Source organism: Thamnophis sirtalis, unplaced genomic scaffold (assembly GCF_051295495.1).
Source record: "Thamnophis sirtalis isolate CommonGarterSnake01/CBP01778 unplaced genomic scaffold, rThaSir2_p1.2 scaffold_7, whole genome shotgun sequence".
Taxonomy (NCBI): Eukaryota; Metazoa; Chordata; class Lepidosauria; order Squamata; family Natricidae; genus Thamnophis; species Thamnophis sirtalis.
Window position 1 is genome coordinate 32,197,088 of NW_028261387.1, and position 21,267 is coordinate 32,218,354.

Genomic DNA, 21,267 nt, shown 5'->3' on the forward strand with positions numbered 1-21,267 from the left:
TTTTTATTTACAAACTCATATGTTAACATCATTTGCAGACAATTTACAGAATAATGATAGGCAACCAAGCAAGTTTTTTATTATTATATTTTTATCAAGTAGTTTAGGAAAATAAAAAAGACACATAAAAGGGAAAAAGAGGTTTAAAAAGAAAGCAAAAAAGCACAAAATGGATAAACAGGATTAGGATTAGTTTACATTAAATATTAATTAAAATGTTAATATTTCATTTAGTTTTTTGTTATTGAATGTGTTAAACTCCAAATAATGCATGAATATCAACAGCAATAGTAGCCTAGTATAAATCATAAAATGAGATAAAGTATTGCATTAATTTCTATCTGAGCAATTAAAGGCATCAAGTTAGTAGGAACACAAATTTCAGCTATTGTACAAGTGTGCATATAATGATATAATCCCAAAATGGTTTCCAGGTAGAATTAAATTCTATGTCAGATTACTTTTGAAATACAAAATTATTTTGAACAGTAAGGCAACTGGTTTTTGGATTTGCTTGCTTTTATTCTGTAATTCCATCTGTATATTTTGAATAAGGTTGTCTGTTATTTTGAATAAGTCTGTCTGTTGAAAATCTAAGTCTACATTTTAAAATTGGTCATGATGGAAATACTGCCTGTATTATCATACTTGATCTTGATTGTATTACCTCTGTTAATACCTCTATTGTTTATGTTTATATTGTTTATACTGTTTAAATGTTTATATTGTTTATACCTCTAGTTAAATGCATGTAGTCTTTCCTATATTGGATTTAATTACAATCCAATGAAGATCTGTTAATGTTCTTTTTGAAACACATCTGGCAATCAGTAGAAACATCTTTAAACTGGTAAACTAGCTGATAATTGTACCAAACATTTTCCACTAAAATGTGCATTACTGCCAATTGAAGAGCTGTGCAACAAATTTAGAAATCTCTTCAATTCTGTAATTTAATTGCAATTTATTTTGGTGTTTTAAACAATATATACCGGAATGAAATTGAACTGCAATAAATGAGCACATATTTATGAAAGTCATCAACATCTTTTCACAGGTACTGTGAGAGCATGAATAGGATATCAAGAAGGAGTGGAAAACCATATTCTCTAAATGACCCATGAGCCTATCACAAGATTGGGTCAGGAGTCTCCTAATGTGGAATGCTTAATGTCACATGTTTAATGTCAGAAACATAGTAAATAATGCTAAAGTCACATGTTTAAATTGTTAATAAGGTGCGGGGCAATAAAAGTAGGTATAACCTTTTGTATGTGTGTGCAGGCAGATTAGAAAGCCTGCATATTTTCCTTTCCAGAGTCTGTGTGAAGCCTTTCCCTATTTCATTTTGAGGTGCTGTATTGCCTGAAATTTCTTAGAGGCTGGATGCTTTGCTCTCCATCTACTGCACTGTAATGAATAATAAAGGAACTTGTTATGAAGCTGTTGAGGCCTGCAGTGTGTTGGCTGGAAAATCTGGAAGCACAGCCATCAAATTCTCCCTCATATTTCTCATGGCCAAGAAATATTACAGTGGGTCAAAAGAAAAATCAGAACTTTTCTTCTTAAGCCTACCTGAAAAAAAGTTTTCAGTTCTTTAGCCAATAGTTGCAAGAAAGAAAATGGAGCCTATTAAACCACCCTCTAGTTTAATAGATTAAGAATTGGAAGGGACCTTATAGGTCATCTAGTCCAACCCTCCCACCCGCTCAAGCAGCAGACCCTACGCCATTTCTGACAAATGGCAGTCCAATCTCTTCTTGAAAGTCTCAAGTTACGAAGCTCCCACAACTTCCGAGGGCAAGCTGTTCCATTGGTTGATTGTTCTCACTGTCAGAAGGTTCCTCCTTATTTCTAGGTTGAATCTCTTCTTGGTCAGTTTCCATCCATTATTCCTTGTTTGGCCTTCAGCTCGGCCCCCTCCTCTCTGTGGCAGCCCCACAAATATTGGAACACTGCTATCATGTCTCCCCTGGTCCTTCTCAGTAGACGAGCCATGCTCAGTTCCTCTAACCGTTCTTCATATGTTTTAGTCCCCAGCCCCTGAATCATCCTGGTTGCTCTCCTCTGCACTTTTTCTAGAGTCTCAACATCTTTTTTATAGTGTGGTCACCAAAACTGGATGCAGTAGTTCAGGTGTGGCCTTACTAGGGCTTTATAGAGTGGTATTAGTACCTCACTTGATCTTGATTGTATTACCTCTGTTAATACCTCTATTGTTTATGTTTATATTGTTTATACTGTTTAAATGTTTATATTGTTTATACCTCTAGTTAAATCTGGCAGGAAAGGAAGGAGAAAAATGAGGAAAATGAAACAGCAATTATATCTACAATTCATAAATGGCTGAGGAAATCAAAGGATGATAAAAGTGCTGCGATGATCTACTGCATAGAAGAAAAGGCTTTGGAAATATACAACAATCTCCACAATGCCTACACAGATCCATCAAGCAAGACACAAGTAGGAGATTCTGCTGGATATAAAATGCATGGAGAGCCCAAGAGAATCCCTGTTTTTGAATGATTCCTGCTTTGGCAACTTTCTCTTATGAAATAGTAAGTGTGGGCTTCTTTGCCACAGTTCTCAGAGAAAAATCTGAACATTATACATTTGGAGGCATTACAGATCTACTGCTGAGAGAAAGCATTTTTATGCATCTTGATGACCTTTTCCTCTTCCTTTTCAAGAGCTGGTTTATATGTATTGTTTTATTGTGTTTTATTCTGTGTTCTGTTAATTACTTTTCTAACAAGAGGCATTGCAGTCAAGTACCATGTCAATCTACAAAAGCCAAAAATTAGAAGTCGTTCTTGTGTGTTTTTAATAAAACTTATTAGTTTGACAAGATGCTATTAGATTCCTCATTGCTGATAAGAAGTTTATTGATAAAAAGTATTTTAGCCCTCTTTGTTTTTATTTAATTAATACCCCAAAAGAGATAAGATCATTTTCTTAATTCTTAATTTTTTGGGGGGTGGATGGGTGGTATCTGTATATTGTATAACATCCAAATGTAACATTCATGTTACATTTAACTTTGCCAAATGAGTAAATGCAAATGTAGTTTTTTAGAATATTTTTTTTTAGATAAGAGTCAAATCTGATTAACACCCTAATTTGATGGTCTAATAATATAATTTAGTGAAGCGTTATTGGCAGGGATCCGCACAAGTTGCCTACTTTAATGGCCCCCAACTAGTTTTATCTAGGCTTGCTTATTACAAAGAATTGGAACTGTGAGAGAACAAATCTGAAGCTTTTTGCAACAGAATATACAAATCCAAGAACCATCATCACATTTTGATCCAGAAGTAATGACATGTACAGTATAATTTTGTTTAGTATTCTTTTTACCATTTATTTAAAGCCACTGACCAATTATTAAAAGTGGTTAAGATTCTAGCTTTGCCTGTGTAAGACAATATATAGGCCTTTTCGGGATTACCGGATTAGGGCCTAAAATGCTAAATTAATAGTGATAAGTATGCTATATTCCAGGACGTACATTCAGGTTGGCTCTGAGCATAAATAACAATTAGCATGGCAAGGAAACAAGAAGAGTGTACACAAACACATACACATGGCCATACATATGTTGGCACTCTCTTTGCATTGAATTCTCACAGTTTAGTCTGAAATTAGAGAATGCCTTCATTTCTGGAATACTTTGCTGGTGCCTTTGGACAAATGTACTTCTTTCCTAGGGAAACAAACAGGAAGCACAATAAACATATATACAAACTGCATTTCCTTCAAAGAGTTTAGGAGAGCATACAAGGATTTTTTAAAATTACCACAATAATATTATGAAGGTAGAACAAATAGTGTGAGACTTCATCATTAACCCCACTGAAATAAACTGGCTGAACAAATCTTAGAACCATAGTTTTTTTAAAATCCAGAAACACGAGCCCTTCCCTCATTTTGTCCAGTATCCTCCAAATGCCCTAGGACTGTGATGGCAAACCTATGGCATGTGTGCCAAAGGTGGCACACAGAGCCCTCTCTATGGGCACATGCACCATCAGCAGCTGGTCTTTTGGTTTCCAGTGTGCATGTGTGCGCTGGCCAGCTGGTCTTTGTGCGTGCCAGAGCGCCAGAAACCTGAAGACCAGCTGGTCAGTGCGCATGCACGCTGGCCAGCTGGTCTTCAGGTTTCCAACAATCTGGCGTGCGCATGTTCCAGTTTGGGCACTCAGTGCTGAAAAGGTTCGACATCACTGATTAGCAGGCTATGTGAAAATCTAGAGAATTATGGTTTCCCTGTGGATAAGGCAGAAGGCACTGAATAAACTATTTAGAGGATTGGCTTCATGCATTTTCAAATACACATTTCCACCTACCCTCAACAAGGATCAAGAAAATGATTCTGGTTGAAACACAGAATATGATTAACAAATCAGGCTGGACCAAATCGTGTGTACTGTAAGAAAACCATGATTAAGATTCTTGCATTTTGTTTTATTAAAAGGATACCTATTGGACTGACTTGAAAGTTTTCTGAGATGAGAGAACACTTCCATACCAGAATTGTTGTCATTTCCCTAATCCTTCCAAACCAATTGAAAGCCAATCTTCTTCACTTGAAGCACAAGTACATCACAAATAACCAGCGCTTCCTTCAGCTAGCCAACAGGAATGAAAATAAAGTTATTTGAGGAATGTCATGGTCACTGAGCCTAGGCACAAACTGGAATAGTACCTCATGCAAAAATAAAGTCAAAGACATTTCCAAATGGCTATCTTCCTTGTAGCTATGATGGGAAACTCTGCTAGAGAAAGTTTTTTTTAAAAAAAAAGAAGAGTGGAATCTATACCACCATCTGTCTCCTGCATATAAAAGCCAGCTGGGAAATGGATCATAGATAAGCTTCACAGAGCAACAAAATGTCAACAAAAATATTAGGTATGTTTCAAAGAAATTGCTTTTAGCTCTCATAACCAATTCAGCTCTCAAAAGCAACCAACTCTGGATGATCAAATAAATCCAGAAATGGCACTGAACTGGATGCAAAATTCTCATGAAGAAATGCTCCCGGATGAATGGTGTTTAAGACTTCAACTCATGCCATTCATCTGGTATAATTTTATTATAACTCCAAAAGAATGCAAAATTAGGAAGAACATTTTTGTTCTTCGCAACCCCAGAGCATTTCCTCCATACCATTTCCTTCATATATAAGAAAATCCTGTGTGATACCTAATATAAAAACAAAACAATAGAACCGCCTTCTCCGTGGGCTGCCTTGTAGATGGATAAGAATCATGGCAACTGAAGTTTACCATATCTAGACTAGAGAAATATTTAAGTCCTTTCACAGATTCCCTCACTGCATCTACTTTAATCCTAATTTGAATGAATCAAGCAGATAATAAGGGAAGGGAGAAAGTATTCTGCCATTCTATTGGGAATAGTGATTAATTGCTACGCTGGGGTGGTTTGTTAGTTAGTCAGCTAGTATTCCATAACAAAATCAGAAACATCTTGAGTGGGAGTATGATATAATCTTCTGGGTAGCACTAGATAAAGATATATTCCCACTGTATCACCATGTCCATTTTTATTGCTACAAAAAGGAACAGAAAGGAAGGAAGTCAAGATTCAGGTGTTTTTTTTCCTGAACAGTTTTTAGTTCTCACAGAGATGGATACAAAAAGTATCCTATTCTATTCCTCCGCATATCACCAAAGGCATTTTTCCATAATGGATCTGATACAGTCCTGTTTCAATTGGTTCCAGTGTAAGCTTCCCTAGCATGATTCTGATCAGCATGGTCAATGCTGTATTAAGCTAGGAAATAAGGAAATTGTAATCCAAAGCATCTGGAGGCCACTCAATCAGGGAAGGTTAAGGAAAGCAAGAGATTGAAATTGCACAACATTTAACATCTGACCATAAAGCAGTGTATTTCATTTTTGGCTAGGAACTGAAAAACAGACTGGGAACAGTTTTTTTGTTATAAAAAATGCTTGTCATTTTTTAAATTCTAAATCCTTATAGAACAATCTACATAGTCTTTGAAAAATCCAAGCTCAGATACGAAGTCCTGCCACTAGAAAAGTAATCTTCTGTCCACATGGATTAGTCTCTCTGTTTCCCTTTAAAGGCTAAATCTTCTTGTCTCTGCTGAATCACAACTGTGTGATGCAGACAGTTGGGCCTAAATGTTTTTTTTTTTAGAATATGTTGTATAACATTGATAAAATGCAACATCATCCCCCTAATGTTAGCATATAAACAGAAAGCAATCCTGTTAAGCATAGATTACATGGCCATTGTACTTTGGTTCCCAATATAATTAAAGAAGGTGACAAAGGCCTTGATTCTCTTTTGTAAATCTCATTTACTATAGATTAACTTTAATAAAATGAAGATGGTGATTTTGGTAAAAAAGTCAAAAAGATAACCAACACTTGGGGATAAGATCAAGCATGTTTAAGTAGCTAGGGATGGTTTTCCAAGTCATGGGAAAATGTAATGCCCTGGTATCTATCTATCTATCTATCTATCTATCTATCTATCTATCTATCTATCTATCTATCTATCTATCTATCAATCATCTATCTATCTATCATCTATCTATCTATCTATCTATCTATCTATCATCTACAGTATCTGTCTGTCTGTCTGTCTGTCTATCTATCTATCATCTACAGTATCTATCTATCCATCCATCCATCCATCCATCCATCCATCCATCCATCCATGCATCCACCCACCCACCCACCCACCCACCCACCCACCCACCCACCCACCCACCCATCCATCCATCCATCCATCCATCCATCCATCCATCCATCTATCTATCTATCTATCTATCTATCTATCTATCTATCTACCATGTTTCCCCAAAAATAAAACAGGGTCTTATTTTCTTTTGACCCCTGAAATAAGCACTTGGCCTTATTTTCAGGGAGGAATTATTCTTTTTGAGGTGCAGGAGGCAGCGAGCATGGTCACCTCGTGGCTGCTGCTATGTTACAATATTTTCAGGGAGGGCTTATTTTAGCGCATGTGCTCAAAAGCCCGGTTGGGCTTATTATCAGGGGAGATCTTATTTTTAGGGAAACAGGTATCTATCTATCTATCCATCTATCTATCTATCTATCTATCTATCTATCTATCTATCTATCTATCTATCTATCTATCATCTCTCTATCTATCTATCTATCTATCTATCTATCTATCTATCTATCCCTCCCTCCCTCCCTCCCTCCATCCATCCATCCATCCATCTATCTCTCTATCTGTGTGCTGCCAACTTAGAACAGCAGAATAACAGAGTTGGAAGGGACATTGGAGGTTTTCTAATCTAATTCTCAGCTCAAGCAAGAGCCCCTATATCATTTCATACAAATGGTTGCCCAATCTCTTCTAAAAAATACCAGCAATAGAACATACTGGCAATTATGTCTTTTTAATATAACTAGAGGAAGCATGTCCTACTGTAATTACACTATTAGAGGCCAAAGTGCTCATATAAACATTATCAAACTGGTGAAAATCAAGTTGCACCATTGAAACACAAGAATTGCAGCCTTCATGCAAACATGCATATCAAGCACATACAAAAAGGAATGAAGTTATGATACAATGCAACTTTTAACATTATCCTCTCCCCACAACAGCCCTCCCATTGTATCATTTTTAGGATGATCATGCCATCTTTTCTGGGACAAAAGCAAATCTAAGTTATACAGTTAATACACAGAAAGAGCATGGTACCTAACTGCTTGCAGAACTCAGTTGAACCTGTTCCATATACCTTCCTTCAATTTGAAGAATTTCTTCTAATTTCTCTGCCTGAAAAATAAGAACACAAATCCAGTTTCTCAGATTAACTGGAATAAATCAGATCTTTATAAGTATCAGCGTCTCATAAACAGACTCAAATATTTAGCCAAGCCAAGTAGCTAGGCCAGAGCTGGGGAACCTGATAAGAATAGTAACTCAGCAAACACTGGAAAGCTTTTTTGACTCTATACTAGGGTGTTTCAGTTTGATCAGATTTCATGAGACCACAGGCAAAACAAACACTTAGATGGACCCAATTTTCTGTTCTTAGAGCTCGGCTTCTTGATCAGGAATTCCAAGATTTTGGGGGTTTTATTAACAGGTTCCACAACCTAAAAAAGTTTAAAAACTGCTCCAGAGAGACTGCATGAACTCATTTGCATTCCAGATCTGATCACTAATTTCTGACACACAAGATGCTGAGAAATGATAATTCATTCAAAATACCCCAGTTGTATCAGTTATTAGTTATCCAGAAACAGAACCTAAAGCCTGATATTTTAAAATCCCAGAAATTGATAGTAGTTGTGCACTGGCTCTGGTAAACAGGCAATAACAACACATTCTGCATCACACATGCACAGAAAAAATGAAAATATTTCTCAGTGATTTTCTAATATTATTTGAATTTGATATGAGTAAGCATGATTTCTTTCTTAATGAATACACGTGTCAAACTCATGGTGTCACGTTGCCATCACGTGACATTTTGCAATGTTTTTCCCCCTTTACGGACCTGTGGTAGGTGTAGCCTGTGTGTGACGCATCTGGCCCGCGGGCTGCCAGTTTGACATCCCTGAATTCTTGACTGAAGTATTTTCTTTCTTAATAGTCCTGAGTCAGGATTAATATTTTTAGTATGACAACTCTTCTGATATTAATAATTATTTTCTTTCTATAAATTGTATCCTGATCCTGTTTTTCAAATAGCTCACTCTAAAGAAATTTGATCTAATTTTCAACACATTAGCGCAAGTGCAATGCAATGTGTATATTATCTTTGAAAAAATCTGGAGAGTAACTGGAGAGGCAGAGAGGAAGATTTCCAAATCTTCAAAAGGGAGGGAAAAAAGATTCCAATGAAGTAGAGTCTAATTAATCTGACATCAGTAAGTGAGAAGATTCTAAAGATTGTAAAGAGATTGAACTGTATATACTTGGAAAATAATGTGACAAAAACATCAGCATAAAGTTGTGAATAATAAATTGTGCTACATCAAATTTACCTCATTAATTAATTGGATAACTTTTCTAGTACTGTAGAATATGTCCATGCTGTAGATATACTTTGATTTCAACCAAGTATTTTGCAAGATATTCGATGATGTTCTGATTACTAAGCATTGGTTGGATTACATGACAATTAAAACATAACTGACTTGAAAATTAATGGTTCTTCATCAAACTCGAATAAGTTATCAAGTCTCAGATTGTCTTAAGTCACTTGGGAAGATTTATTTGGATGACATGGTAGAGGAAACACTTATTAGATTTATACATCACAAAAATATTTGGATAACACCAAAAAACAAAAATAAAATTGAAAATATTCTTGATACTAGAGCTACAAGCCTCTTTGTTTCAATTTGTCATTGAGAAGTGGGAATAAAATTTATCAGAGACAAATGCAAGGTACTTCATATAAGAAACAAAAATCATTTGCACAAGTACATGATGAAAGGTATCAGGTTTGGCAGTAGTACTTTAAAATGTTCTTAGAATTGTTGTTCAATTGCAAACTATAAATGAGTCAGTAGCATAATGTGGTTGCAAAAAAAGAAAATGCATTTTCAGGATACATCAATAGAAATACAGTTTCCTAATTATGGGAAGCAATAATTCCTCTTGAGCTTTCTTTTCCCCAGTAGTATTTCCAGCTTGACTACCATAATTTAAAAAGTCACACAGACAGATCTGTTCATCATTGCTCCAGAGTGCACAACACAAAACAACAAATTCATGTTATTGAAAGACAGATTGCGATTGGATGTTTAGGAAAGATTTCTTAAAAATAAGAGCTATCCAAGAGTTATCCTGAAAAGTGATGGATTTCTCTTCACAATCTAAAAAAAGCTAGCCATCCATTTGTCAGGAATGTTATTTGGATTTGGATTCCTATACAGCAGGGTCATCTAATTGACTCCTTCCAAATCTATGAGTCAATAATTCTGCAACAAATGATACAATTCATAAACTGGAAAATAAATAGTTTACTATATATAGTTCATAAATTACACAGAATTATATATAATAGTAATAAAATTAATCAATGCATTTCTTTCAGAGTGACAATTACTGATTAGGAACCAGAGAAATGTCATCACAGAAGAGAATTCCCATAATCTCTATTCAGAAATAATTTCTTTTTCTATGAGACTTAGGTAAATATATATATGATTGTAGCTTTAAGCTAGGAACAGAAAAGTTTATTTATAAGAAAATTGTGCAAAATTTTTCAAGTATAATTTACAACTTTTTACTACATAAATAAGGTCAACATCATATATAATGGCAAATGCAGGATAAACTATAGCAATAAAGCCCTGAAAACAGTTCTCAAATAATTAATCTTATAAATAAAACAAACATATATACAGAAGTTAATAAATCAAGGTGGATGATACATTTTTAGTTCTTAGTTAACTCTTACGTTGTTCCTATTATAAAACATAATTCTCCAATCTGAGAAAAAAATAATTAACAGCAGATTACAGATTTTTTAAATATTCCCAAATTCAGATAACAAAGACTTTTACCTAAGCTACGTAGATGTAATAATAATAAGAGGATAACAGGATTGAGAAGATTATAGGGTGGTTTTCTGCTTAGCAACTTTTAATATTAAGAGTTCTTAATAAAAGAGAATAAGAAAGATAGTTTGTTCTTATGCTTCCTGCCAAAAAAAAACTGAGGTATGTGCTAATTAAAACCAAGAATCACTGCCCTTAAGATCCATAAAATATATACTGCATTTAAAAGCTGATTCTCTCTGTTCTCTTCTGGATCTAATTTGGTGTTAGGAAATTTTATCTTCTTTGTATAGTATAAAATGTTTATCCTCTTGCTTGATAGAGTCTAAAAAACAATTATTTAATTCCTTGCAGCCTAGTTTAAGATACCTACCATTGGCAACAAAATCAAAAATCTATTTTTGTAAGTAATTTCTGGCATCTATCATAAAATATAATTTATCACAATGTAGAAAATTGTGAAATACAAATCTCTGGGATTTTTCTATAATTCAATAATTTAAACAATCTTTAGTTGCAACAAAGCAAAAGCTATGAGGTCAAAGAAACTGCCTGCAGAGCTCAGAGACAGGATTATTGCAAGACACAGATCTGGGGAAGGCTACAATAATTATTTTTCTGGACTGGAGGGTCCTAAGAGCATAGTGGCCTCCATAATTCTCAAATAGAAGAAATTTAATGCAACCAGGATTCTTTCAAGAGTTGGTCGCCCAATTAAACTGAGCAATCAGGGGAGAAGGGCCTTAGTAAGAGAAGTGACCAAGAACCCGATGGTCACTCTTTCTGCCCTCCAGAGATCCTGTGTGAAGATGGGACAGTGTTCCAGAAGGACAACCATCATTGCAGTCTTCCATCAATCTGGGCTTTATAATGGCTAGATGAGAGCCTCTCCTCAGTGCAAAACATATGAAAGCCCACTTGAAGTTTGTTTTTTTTAAAGCACCTGAAGGACTCTCAGACTGTGAGGAACAAACTCCAAGTGGGCTTTTATGTGAAAGAGAGCATCGGGAAAACAGCAGTTCCAACCCTCAACAGTCAAGAAAAATACCAAGGTCAATAGTACTGAAAGCAGTTGAGAGATCCAGGAGGGCCAGAATAGTTGTGTCACCGCTACCCTGAGAACTTCAAAGGACATCTACAATACAATTTCAGTGCTGTTCCCCCCACGCTGAACCCAGACTGAAAAGTGTCCAGATAATCTGCTTCATCCAGGGCCCTAAAAAGGGAAGTTTAGACACTGGGTGAAAATTATCTCACACCATTGGATCCATATTCTCTTTCTGGAAATTTCTAAATGATTGGTTTTGCTTTTAATTTGATTGCCTGCAGTAACCTTCTGTAATATGATGCCCTCCAGATGTACTGCGACTGCAACTCCCATCCTGGCTGAGTCCCATTCTGAGACTTGCAATGCCTGCAATATCTAAAATATGACAGACTGAGAAGGTATTCTACAATTACAAGAAGCGGATTTGTTGCCTCATTCCTTCTGCTTTGGGGAGGCTCAGAGGAAGTGTATTTAATTCAGGGAAGCTCCCTGGCTATGAAATGGTCTCTCTCTGGAGGTGCATTTAGTTCCTACTCTACCAATATTTAGAAAAGTAGTAAAGACAATCTATTTTACTAGGCTTTTAATTGTTGATTGATTTTTAATTTTACTGAAATTTAATGTTTGTTTCGCATGCTACATCTTTGTTTGGAATGTTGCAAGCTTCTTTGGGTGCTTTCATAAACAAAAATGTGGGTGTTGAAACCCATTAAAATCCAGATGAAACGGAAAGCTGATTACCACTGAATGATTTTAATTGAAGAAATAGGGAGACAGAACAGGGAGCTCTTACCTGCTGCTTCTAAGTTCAAGGTTAAGCCTGTATCCAATTTGTTTCGTGGCTTCTTGCTGATAAACAAGTAACAGAGGACACACACAGTGATGAGAAAAGCCAGCAAGACCATTGCAGCAACCGACAAGCCAATAAGTGCTCCAATACTAGAAAAGAAAGAGCAATGAGCTGATGAATTTAAGGACATTGTCAAACCCTTTGAAAGGCATCATTGCTGCATGTATTTAATGGAGAAAGACAGATGTTTCAGCACTATGGGGACATATAGATTTCCCTTGATTGTTCTCATAGAAGCTGAATTATGTTGTTATAACAATTTACCAAAAGCCTTCTCTGACTGGATTAGACTTGTAGAGCAAACTTCATCTAAGGTGCTGCTTTTATTGTATTTCCTTGAATTACTGCATTTGATGTTCCTCTTGGCTAAACATGTATAAATCAAGACACATTCCTTTGAAACTCATGGAATTAAATCCAGGTAAAATCAATTTAAGACATTTCCTTCTTGAATCTTTGTCTTCTGTCAAACAGATAATTGGATAAAGAGATGAAATGCCTGTATACTCTTGAAACATCTCAAATAGGCAAAGGGTTCTTTTTTGCACTGACATCCTTAAACTTTTCAAAGAATCAATAGTAAAATAAAGCAAGATAAATCAATCAAAAATATAAAGCAGCATTGTACAATAAGTCTAGGGAGAATTTTAACTTTGATTTGGAGTACCACAAGTATGACAACATACTGAATATCTTTTATGTATTTTCTTATAAATCCCAGTGATGGTAGTTGGTAGCATTCTGAGCAGGAGTGACACTAAGAATAATTTACATCAATTCATCAATGGATTCATAATCAAATGAAAATATGAATGCAAAATCTCATCATTTCTATTGCATCCATAGGCCAAACTAATAAAAGTCGTGGAATTGTATATATCTTAAGTCCCTATTTATTCTGTTTCGATATAAATCAAGATGACAGTTTACTTACTATACCAAAAGAAATAGGCAAGAGAAGAAGAATACAACTCATCCACTTTTATTTTGTTGCTCTCAAGAGCAATCCATGTTTGGGAGGAAAACATATAAACATAGAACAAAGAACCCCATAGAAATGATGAAAAGCAGGGAACATAGTTTTTACATCATGCTTATTTTTTTGTATAGGATAGATCCTTGACTTCTTAACAGGGCAGGTAAATCATATGACACATAAGATTACATCACGTCTACTTTGTATCTGAGCAAGTTACATATTGTTTCACTGGGTAGTTTCCATTCACCAAAATAAAAACCACAGAGCCAAAGAGCATAGTATTAATAACTTTACAAGGTTCATAATAGGCAAGTTGAATTAAACACTTAAATTCTCCACATTATGAATGAAAACCCAAATTGAGACCTTTGATCTATTGCGGAATCAGTTTCCTGAGATCAGTTTGCTCAATTTCTCCTTGACTTTTGGGTAACTTTGTTTTAGCACTAGACTAAAGCATCTGCCAGTGACCCTGCAAGATTGTACACTTTTTTCATGCTGATCATAAAATGCCAAGGACTAAAACTCACAGGATACTGTTGGGTTGCTCATGAAGTTGTTACACAATGGGTCCAAAGAAAGAAATTCTAAAGTCAGGTAATCATGGAATCCTTGGTTAGAATTCTGCATAAACTCTGCCTTTCCTCATTAAATGTGATAGTTGTTCCAGTATTCCTTCTTCTCATGAGATTTTCAGCATGCCAAATTCAAAACATACAAAATGTGACCCAGATGACTTAACTGTGATGTCTTGGTCTCCATTCCCTCACTGAATTAAATGGCAAAGAAAGGTCCAGTGACCTGCATTCATAGATATTTTTAGTCACGCTTTGAAAATTTGCCTGCAATTAGTACACAAATAGCTTTTAATTACCTGTCGGGTTTCTTCCAGCTATCCAATGTAATGGAATGATTCTAATTCATTCTGTAGATCTAGTAGGATTATTGTCAATGACCAGGAAATTTGGGAGGGGGCTGAGAGAGGAATGGAACAGTCAGGAGCATTCTGATTTATGCCTCAACTGCTTCACTGGGAAACCACTGAGATCTTTTTCCTGGAATGTTTTTCTCCATAGCCCCTGCTAGATTCAGCCCATTTTCAAACTCAGTCATGTTCCATTCTGATTTTATCCTGCTCATAAACAGTATCGTTTAACCAGATTTCTTTCCAATCTTATCCTAGGGAGAAAAGAAAGGGCTCCTTAATTATACCAAAATCTTGGGAGGGGCAACATAAAAAACAAATTGTCCCAATCCGTTGCTTTAGCATTGTTGCCTCTCTTACAATAGAATTCGTGCTTGAGGGCAACACTCTCTCAGTTTTTAAATTCCCAAATCATTTTTACACCTGCTGGTTGAGAAATAAAAAAGGAACAGAAACCACTGCTTCATCTTGCTAGCCACACAGAAAAAAAGGCCCTCATATACACCATACAAAAAGGAAAAGAAAACTAAACAGCAACATTGGCTGAAGGAAAGGGAATTTTTGTAAAAAAAAAAATCTTGCCCATTTCACCTTCCTTGCTTCACCTGAATGACTAAGAGGAAGATACAAGCACCCTTAATCTGCATTTCTTTTTAGGAGCTGCCAGGGTGGTTAAAGTTCTGAAGCCAAGCTAGAGTAAGACAAAACATTTTTACCTCAAGTACGTGTACTTGTTTTAATTTATTACAATCATTTCTACACAGCTCCTCCCAATAACTCTAGGTCATGTTCCAAACAGCTTCAGTGTTTCCAGCTGAAAATTTCAAGAAAATATTACAATTCAAGCATCTGTCAATATGATAACACTCAAAGTTCTAAATCAGTCCCACTCTTGAAGAAATATGTCTGGATTTCCCCTCATGGCTTAATTTAAAAGACTATTCATAAATCCTCAAACAATTAGAAAATGATATCGGTGCCATTATATCTGCTGGTGATATGATACTATAAAATGATGCTGTCCTTATTTACTGTGAAAAAGGCTTATTAAGACAGGGATAGATGGATTCTTCCATATTTGTTTTCCTTTCCTCCCCTAAATAACAGAATGACAGAGTTGGAAGATATCTTGGAGGTCTTATAGTCCAACCCTTTGATCAGGCTGGAAGCCTTACAGTATACAGTTTCAGACAAATGGTTGTCTAATCTCTTCTTAAAAACTTCCAGTGTTGGAGCATTCACAACTTCTGGAGCAAGTTGTTCCACTGGTTAATATTTCTAACTTTTAGGAAATTTCTCCTCAGTTCTAGGTTGCTTCTCTCCTTGATTGATTTTCATCCATTGCATCTTTTTCTGCCCTCAGGTGCTTTGGAGAATAGCTTGATTCCTTTTTGTGGCAACCCCTGAGATATTGGGACACTGCTATCATGTCACCCCTTCTTTTCATTAAACTAGACATACCCAATTCCAGCAACAGTGTTTATGTTTTAGCCTCCAGTTCCCTAATCATCTTTGTTGCTCTTCTCTGCATTATTTCTAGAGTCTCAACATCTTTTTTTACATTGTGGCAATCAGAACTCAGTGCAATATTCTGCATCCAGTTTTGTTACCTGCTAGCAGGAAAGCATCAATTTAATCACTCTTATTACTAATTAATATTCTTTTAAAGAAACTTGCCCATTTCACTTCTCCTTGCTTCACCTGAATGTCTAAGAGGAAGATACAAAGCTCCCTTAATCCCCGAGGCATCTGTCAAAATTCATGGAAGTTTTGCAAAAGTATTTTGCTCAAATGAATTCAAGTGATTTTGACTATCAATTGATCTCCCAATATTTCGATATGGCTGGATAGCACTTTTCCAAAAGAGTGATTAGGAACAAATATAAAGGCCATGAGTGAAATTACAAGTGCATGGATCTGATTCAGAATGATGCACATTTTTCAGGTGGAAGCAACCAGTTTTTCTATTTCCTAGAATTTTTCTAGTAAAATGGTCCAAAATTTCAAAAACAAAGCTGAACATTTCCATCTGTGAACAGCAGAGAACATGACTGTAGAAAAGAGTTGATATTGTTGAGGAGTTAATGTGTACGAAAAAGGCAATCAAGATTTTAAAAAAAGTAAAGTGAGAACAGTGGAAAAAGAAGACAAAATGGAGAAAGCAGAGACTTCTGTTGACGTAGTTAGGCTTCTGTATAAACACAAAATGCTTTATAGGGAGAACTGGGTTGAAAGTTTACTTAAGACTTAATAAAAGGTGCTTATATGAAGGAAAAGAGAGGCTACTGCTATTCAAAACCATTTAACAATAACATTATTGCTCAATAAAGATAAATCTTTCAACAATATTTGGGCAAACCAGTGAGAGTAAGGAAATGGTCTGATGTTAGAAAGAAAGGCTTCTTGGAAAAATTGATATTCATCATTTAAACTCAGCAAAAATATAGTGTATTATGAACTTTTGGGGGATGAAAGAGTTATGGCTCTCTCTAATTACACATTGCATAGAGTATTAATTCTTTTTACCAAATGTACAGTATCTCCAATGTAAAATTAAATATATTCGATTAGAATTATGAGTTATAAAATACAAGTGTGTTTCCTACACAGGCTTTTTTTCTTTTTTCTTTAGTCATTTGGAAGAATTGTTTTGAAAAAACAATAAAAAGAAAAGCAGTTTTTATCTGGTTTAGATAAAACCAATAACATTTAATAAACTGATCTGTAGAAATTGTAGGCAACTGAGTTACAGCAAAGAATTGGACTATTTATTTTTCCCCATTTTTGCCTTTGATTCTATCATTTTAATATACATACATACTCATACAGGCCTCTAAGTTAGTAGTTCACCATCAGAAAATTGTCCAATGAAAAGTAGTGAAATGATCACATTTTCCCAGATAACAGTCTAGGGCAGAACGGAGTGTCTGATTCTTTTATAGTGTAACTGAAACATTAAAATGAAACTTCTGATCAATCATGTTGGCTTGCTGATTTGCTGTGCTGCACTTCTTGACTTAAATCAAACCATTTGCAAGGTTGCTGGATGACTGTGTTGGTTAGTCCAAGCCAGTCACAAACAATATGCATAGCTGCCAGCAAACTCCCACACTGACAGTATGTTTGATAGCATCACCTTGTACTCATATCAATATGAACCACAGTGGCACAGTGGTTAGAATGCAGTACTGTAGGCTATTTCTGATGACTGCTGGCTCCCTGCGATTTGGCAGTTGAAATCTTACCAGTTTCAAGGTTGACTCAGTCTTCCATCCTTCCAAGGTGAGTAATATGAGGACCGAAATTGTTGGGGGCAATATGCTGACACTGTACATCACTTAGAGAGGGCTGTAAAGCACTATAAAATGGTATATACCCTAAGTCAAAGTGCTATTCATATTGCTTATGAACTGGCTGAACTTACAAAAACTAAGCAAATTTAATTTATAGAGAAAATCCATGAGTTGGTTGACTTTTTAATATTTTTTGATGAAATATATCTGGCAAACCCCTACAAGAGTGTCCGAAGAAATTTGCTGCATTGTATATCTTCATAACTATTAAATACTAACTGGAAAATACTATCCATCTTGATTGGAAAAACAAAAAGGCAAATTTGTATTTCTCGTGTTCTATGATAGGAAACAGGGTGCTTCAGTTGTTCTGAATCTCATTCTGGTCACTTCCTAAATGACACCAGAATTATTTTCAGATTGAGCTAAATCAGGTCTCTTGTTTCTAGAATACTGGAACAAGTCCTGAAAGTAGGCAGTTTTCCATTTACTATAATTAGCACAGTCTTCTAAATAATTATTCATGGCATTGCCTAGAGTAATTATGAATCACCTTTAGCTGTTCAGTTCAAGCACAGAACCACAAAGTATAGTATTTTTAACAGAAGAGAGTATATATAGCTCAGGGATGAACTATTGGAATCCTGTGTGCTCTCTAAGCTTGGTCGTCTGATTATAAACATTTCATTACCATACCAGGTAACATTATCAATGTTAGCATTGATGATATTACCTAGTCAGATAATGAAATGTCTGCAAGCAAATAACTAAGCTGAGAGCACCAAGCACTCCACTACAATATTGGTCTAACCAATGCTCCAAATGGAATGGTTTCACATGAGAACTACCTCTTCTATGGTCTGTGATTATTACTGATTTCCTTAGCTATCTTACTAACATTCAGGTTTTTTAAAGCTTACATTCAAACTCTAGAGGAAAATGGATAATTATTCGTATCTCCTAAGTTTCATTATGTTTTGCTATTGCAAATGCCTCTCACTTCACCATACCCTTTCTGAGAACTGTTTGTATCCTGAGACTGTAAAAGGAAAAATTACCTATTTCAAGTAACTTCCAACCATGGCAATCATATCAGAAAGCCTAATCCCTCTCCAGACACCACAATGTATTATATTATGACTGTTATCATCTGCAATTAGAATTCTCATTACTGAGTGGGGATTATGGGAATCCAACCCGTCTAGAAAAGCAAGCCAAGTTGAGCTCAGGAATAGGGAAGACTGGATTACCAGGTTCCATATTGCAATGGTCACATCCCCTATAATTGTTGCTTTACACCATAACATTAGACCTGTCACCCTCTGTTCCTTCTGCAACTGAGATTTGCAACTCCCACGTTTGCATTGGTGGTAGAGCGCATCTTCTGGTGTCCACTCTAGAGACAGCAAGGTAATCTTTCCCTCCTGAGCATGTGCAGAGTGCATAACAATATCACCTTTATTCTCCGATGGTTCAGATCCTGGTCTTAAAGCAGCAGCAACCCCTCACTATCCCCACCCCCTCTTGTCCCAACTGATATATCTTCTGGGTTAGGACAAGCCAGAAAACCCTCTCCCTATTCTCACCTGAGCCACCACATGTAATTGTGCTCGTAAGGGAAAAAGCTGTTAGGGTCGTCGCAACAATACTTGATATCCTGGAAGCCGCAGCAATAGATCGCGTCAGCCTCGCCGTCTTCCCGCGGACAGCTGAAGGAGCCCACCAGCACTTTGTCGGTGTTCACGTAGCTGCTGCAAGCGGTGCTCATGGTGCGCTGCCCGCCCGGGAGTTACCGAGTTACTTTCGGAGACGAGAAACGGCTGGAAGCGAAACCGGAGCCGAAGCAGCGGAGAAATCGCCTTGACGCCTGGTGCTCTGACGGCTCTGCTTTCACCTCCGCCAGCCTGCTCGCCAAAAGAGGCTACTTGCAGCTTCTCGCGACGCCCCGCCCTTTGGCCCAGGGCCCCGCCCCTCCGTCTCATTCTTGCCAGCCGGCCGCCACTTCAGTCTATAGAAGCTAAAAGAGAACCGGGTGACAACCAAAGGTGCTTTTTCTGTTTTTCGTGCTAAATAAAAAATAAAATAAAAATAAAAAGATGCGGTTGCCAATTCCCGTTTGGAGCAGCCTAGCAAGTTACCTGGATCTGAAAAATCTGAAGGATCTTTTATTAGAAACCCGATCTTTGGTGGCAAAGGGTTATTTTTAACCATGCAACATTCTCCCTTCCCACACACTTTTAAAAGCAAGTCTTCCATAAATCACAAATAAGCCCATTTTCACCATATTTTATTTGAACGGTAATCAAAGCAGCAGTGGTAAAACCAATTTTTCAGGTTTTCTTTTTACTTTGATTATGTGGAGTGGGAGATTTTTAAAAAATAGTTCCGGGATGATCTCTTCTCAGGTACCATCCTTAAATGAAGAACAACAGGAAGATGACCCCCTGCTGTCATGGCCCAGCAAACGACGGAAGCAAATCTATCAAAGACCTGACAAATTGATTTTAATCAAGAGGTCCTTTTATCCAGATCAGAAACACTTGTCAGACAACCATAGAAGGCAAAATGATAGAAAGGAGCATTTGGAAACACTGAGAACTAGCAGAGTTCATCTGTAAGAAGTCCAGACACAGCTAGGATCAACTGTGCTTAAGAGAAGCTATTGGCTGTTGCTATTTCTAAAATGATCTGGCCAAGCAAGAACCTCTTCAATGCTGCAGTGAGAGCCCAGTAACAATTCCTCTCATGATGTTCCCTCATCACTGGACTGTGTCCTGAAATCTAGAACTGGTCTATTGCTGGCTTTCTGTCTCTGCTTCTCCTGCTTGTCCTTCAAAGAAAGCCTTCATGTGTACAGGTGGATTTATGTTCTAGAAGATAAGCCCGACATTTCAATTATGATAAATAAACACTCTTGTCTGTGAGGCCCAGACCGTTTTCAGAAGGTAGCAGCATCTGTTGTCTTTCCTAAAAAGTATTCACAGACTGAGGACTACTACAAGACGTTCCTTTCTGTCAACGTTCTCTGTGCCTTGATTTGTTGGTTTATTTATATCCCGCCTTTATTATTTTTACAAATAACTCAAGGCAGCCAACCTACAGGTAGTCCTCGACTTACAACCACAATTGACCCCAAAATATATGTTGTTAAGTGAGACATTTATTAAGTGAGTTTTGCCCCATTTTACAATTTTTCTTGCCATAATTGTTAAGTGAATCACTGCAGATGATAAGTTAGTAACCTGGTTGTTAAGTGAATGAGCTTTTCCCATTGACTTTCCTTGTCAGAAGGCCTCAAAAGGTGATCACGTGACCTGGGGCACTGCAACTGTCATAAACATAAGTTAGTTGCTAAGCATCTGAATTCTGATCATGTGATCTTGACAATGTGAAAAATGGTCATAAGTCACATTTTTGTAGTGCCATTGTAACTGAACAGTCACTAAACAATCTGTTGTATGTCGAGGACTATTTGTATTCAGGGTTGGGCTAGGAGAGAGTGACTGGCCCAAAGTCATCCAGCTGTCTATCATGGCTAAAGTGGGACTTGAATTCACAGTCTCTCACTTTCTAGCCTGGTGCCTTAACCACTAGACCAAACTGACACTGGTTGATGGGCTTCAG

The 21,267-nt window shown here is 36.5% G+C and overlaps 1 protein-coding gene across 2 annotated transcripts; it reads right to left on the reverse strand.

Annotated features, from left to right (window-relative positions):
- Positions 1-71: 71 nt before the first annotated feature.
- Positions 72-19,530, reverse strand: SHISAL2A (shisa like 2A). 2 transcript variants are annotated; one of them, XM_014076472.2, is made up of 4 exons: positions 19,230-19,530; positions 12,390-12,535; positions 7,735-7,807; positions 72-3,703 (listed from the first exon to the last, which is right to left on the reverse strand). In XM_014076472.2, exons 1-3 carry the CDS (start codon positions 19,409-19,411, stop codon positions 7,776-7,778), a joined length of 360 nt encoding a protein of 119 aa, XP_013931947.1. In that variant the 5' UTR covers positions 19,412-19,530; the 3' UTR covers positions 72-3,703; positions 7,735-7,775. The 2 variants fall into 2 exon arrangements, with proteins under 2 accessions (XP_013931947.1, XP_013931946.1); XM_014076471.2 differs by having other exon boundaries at positions 7,730-7,807.
- Between the last annotated feature and the right edge of the window lie 1,737 nt (positions 19,531-21,267).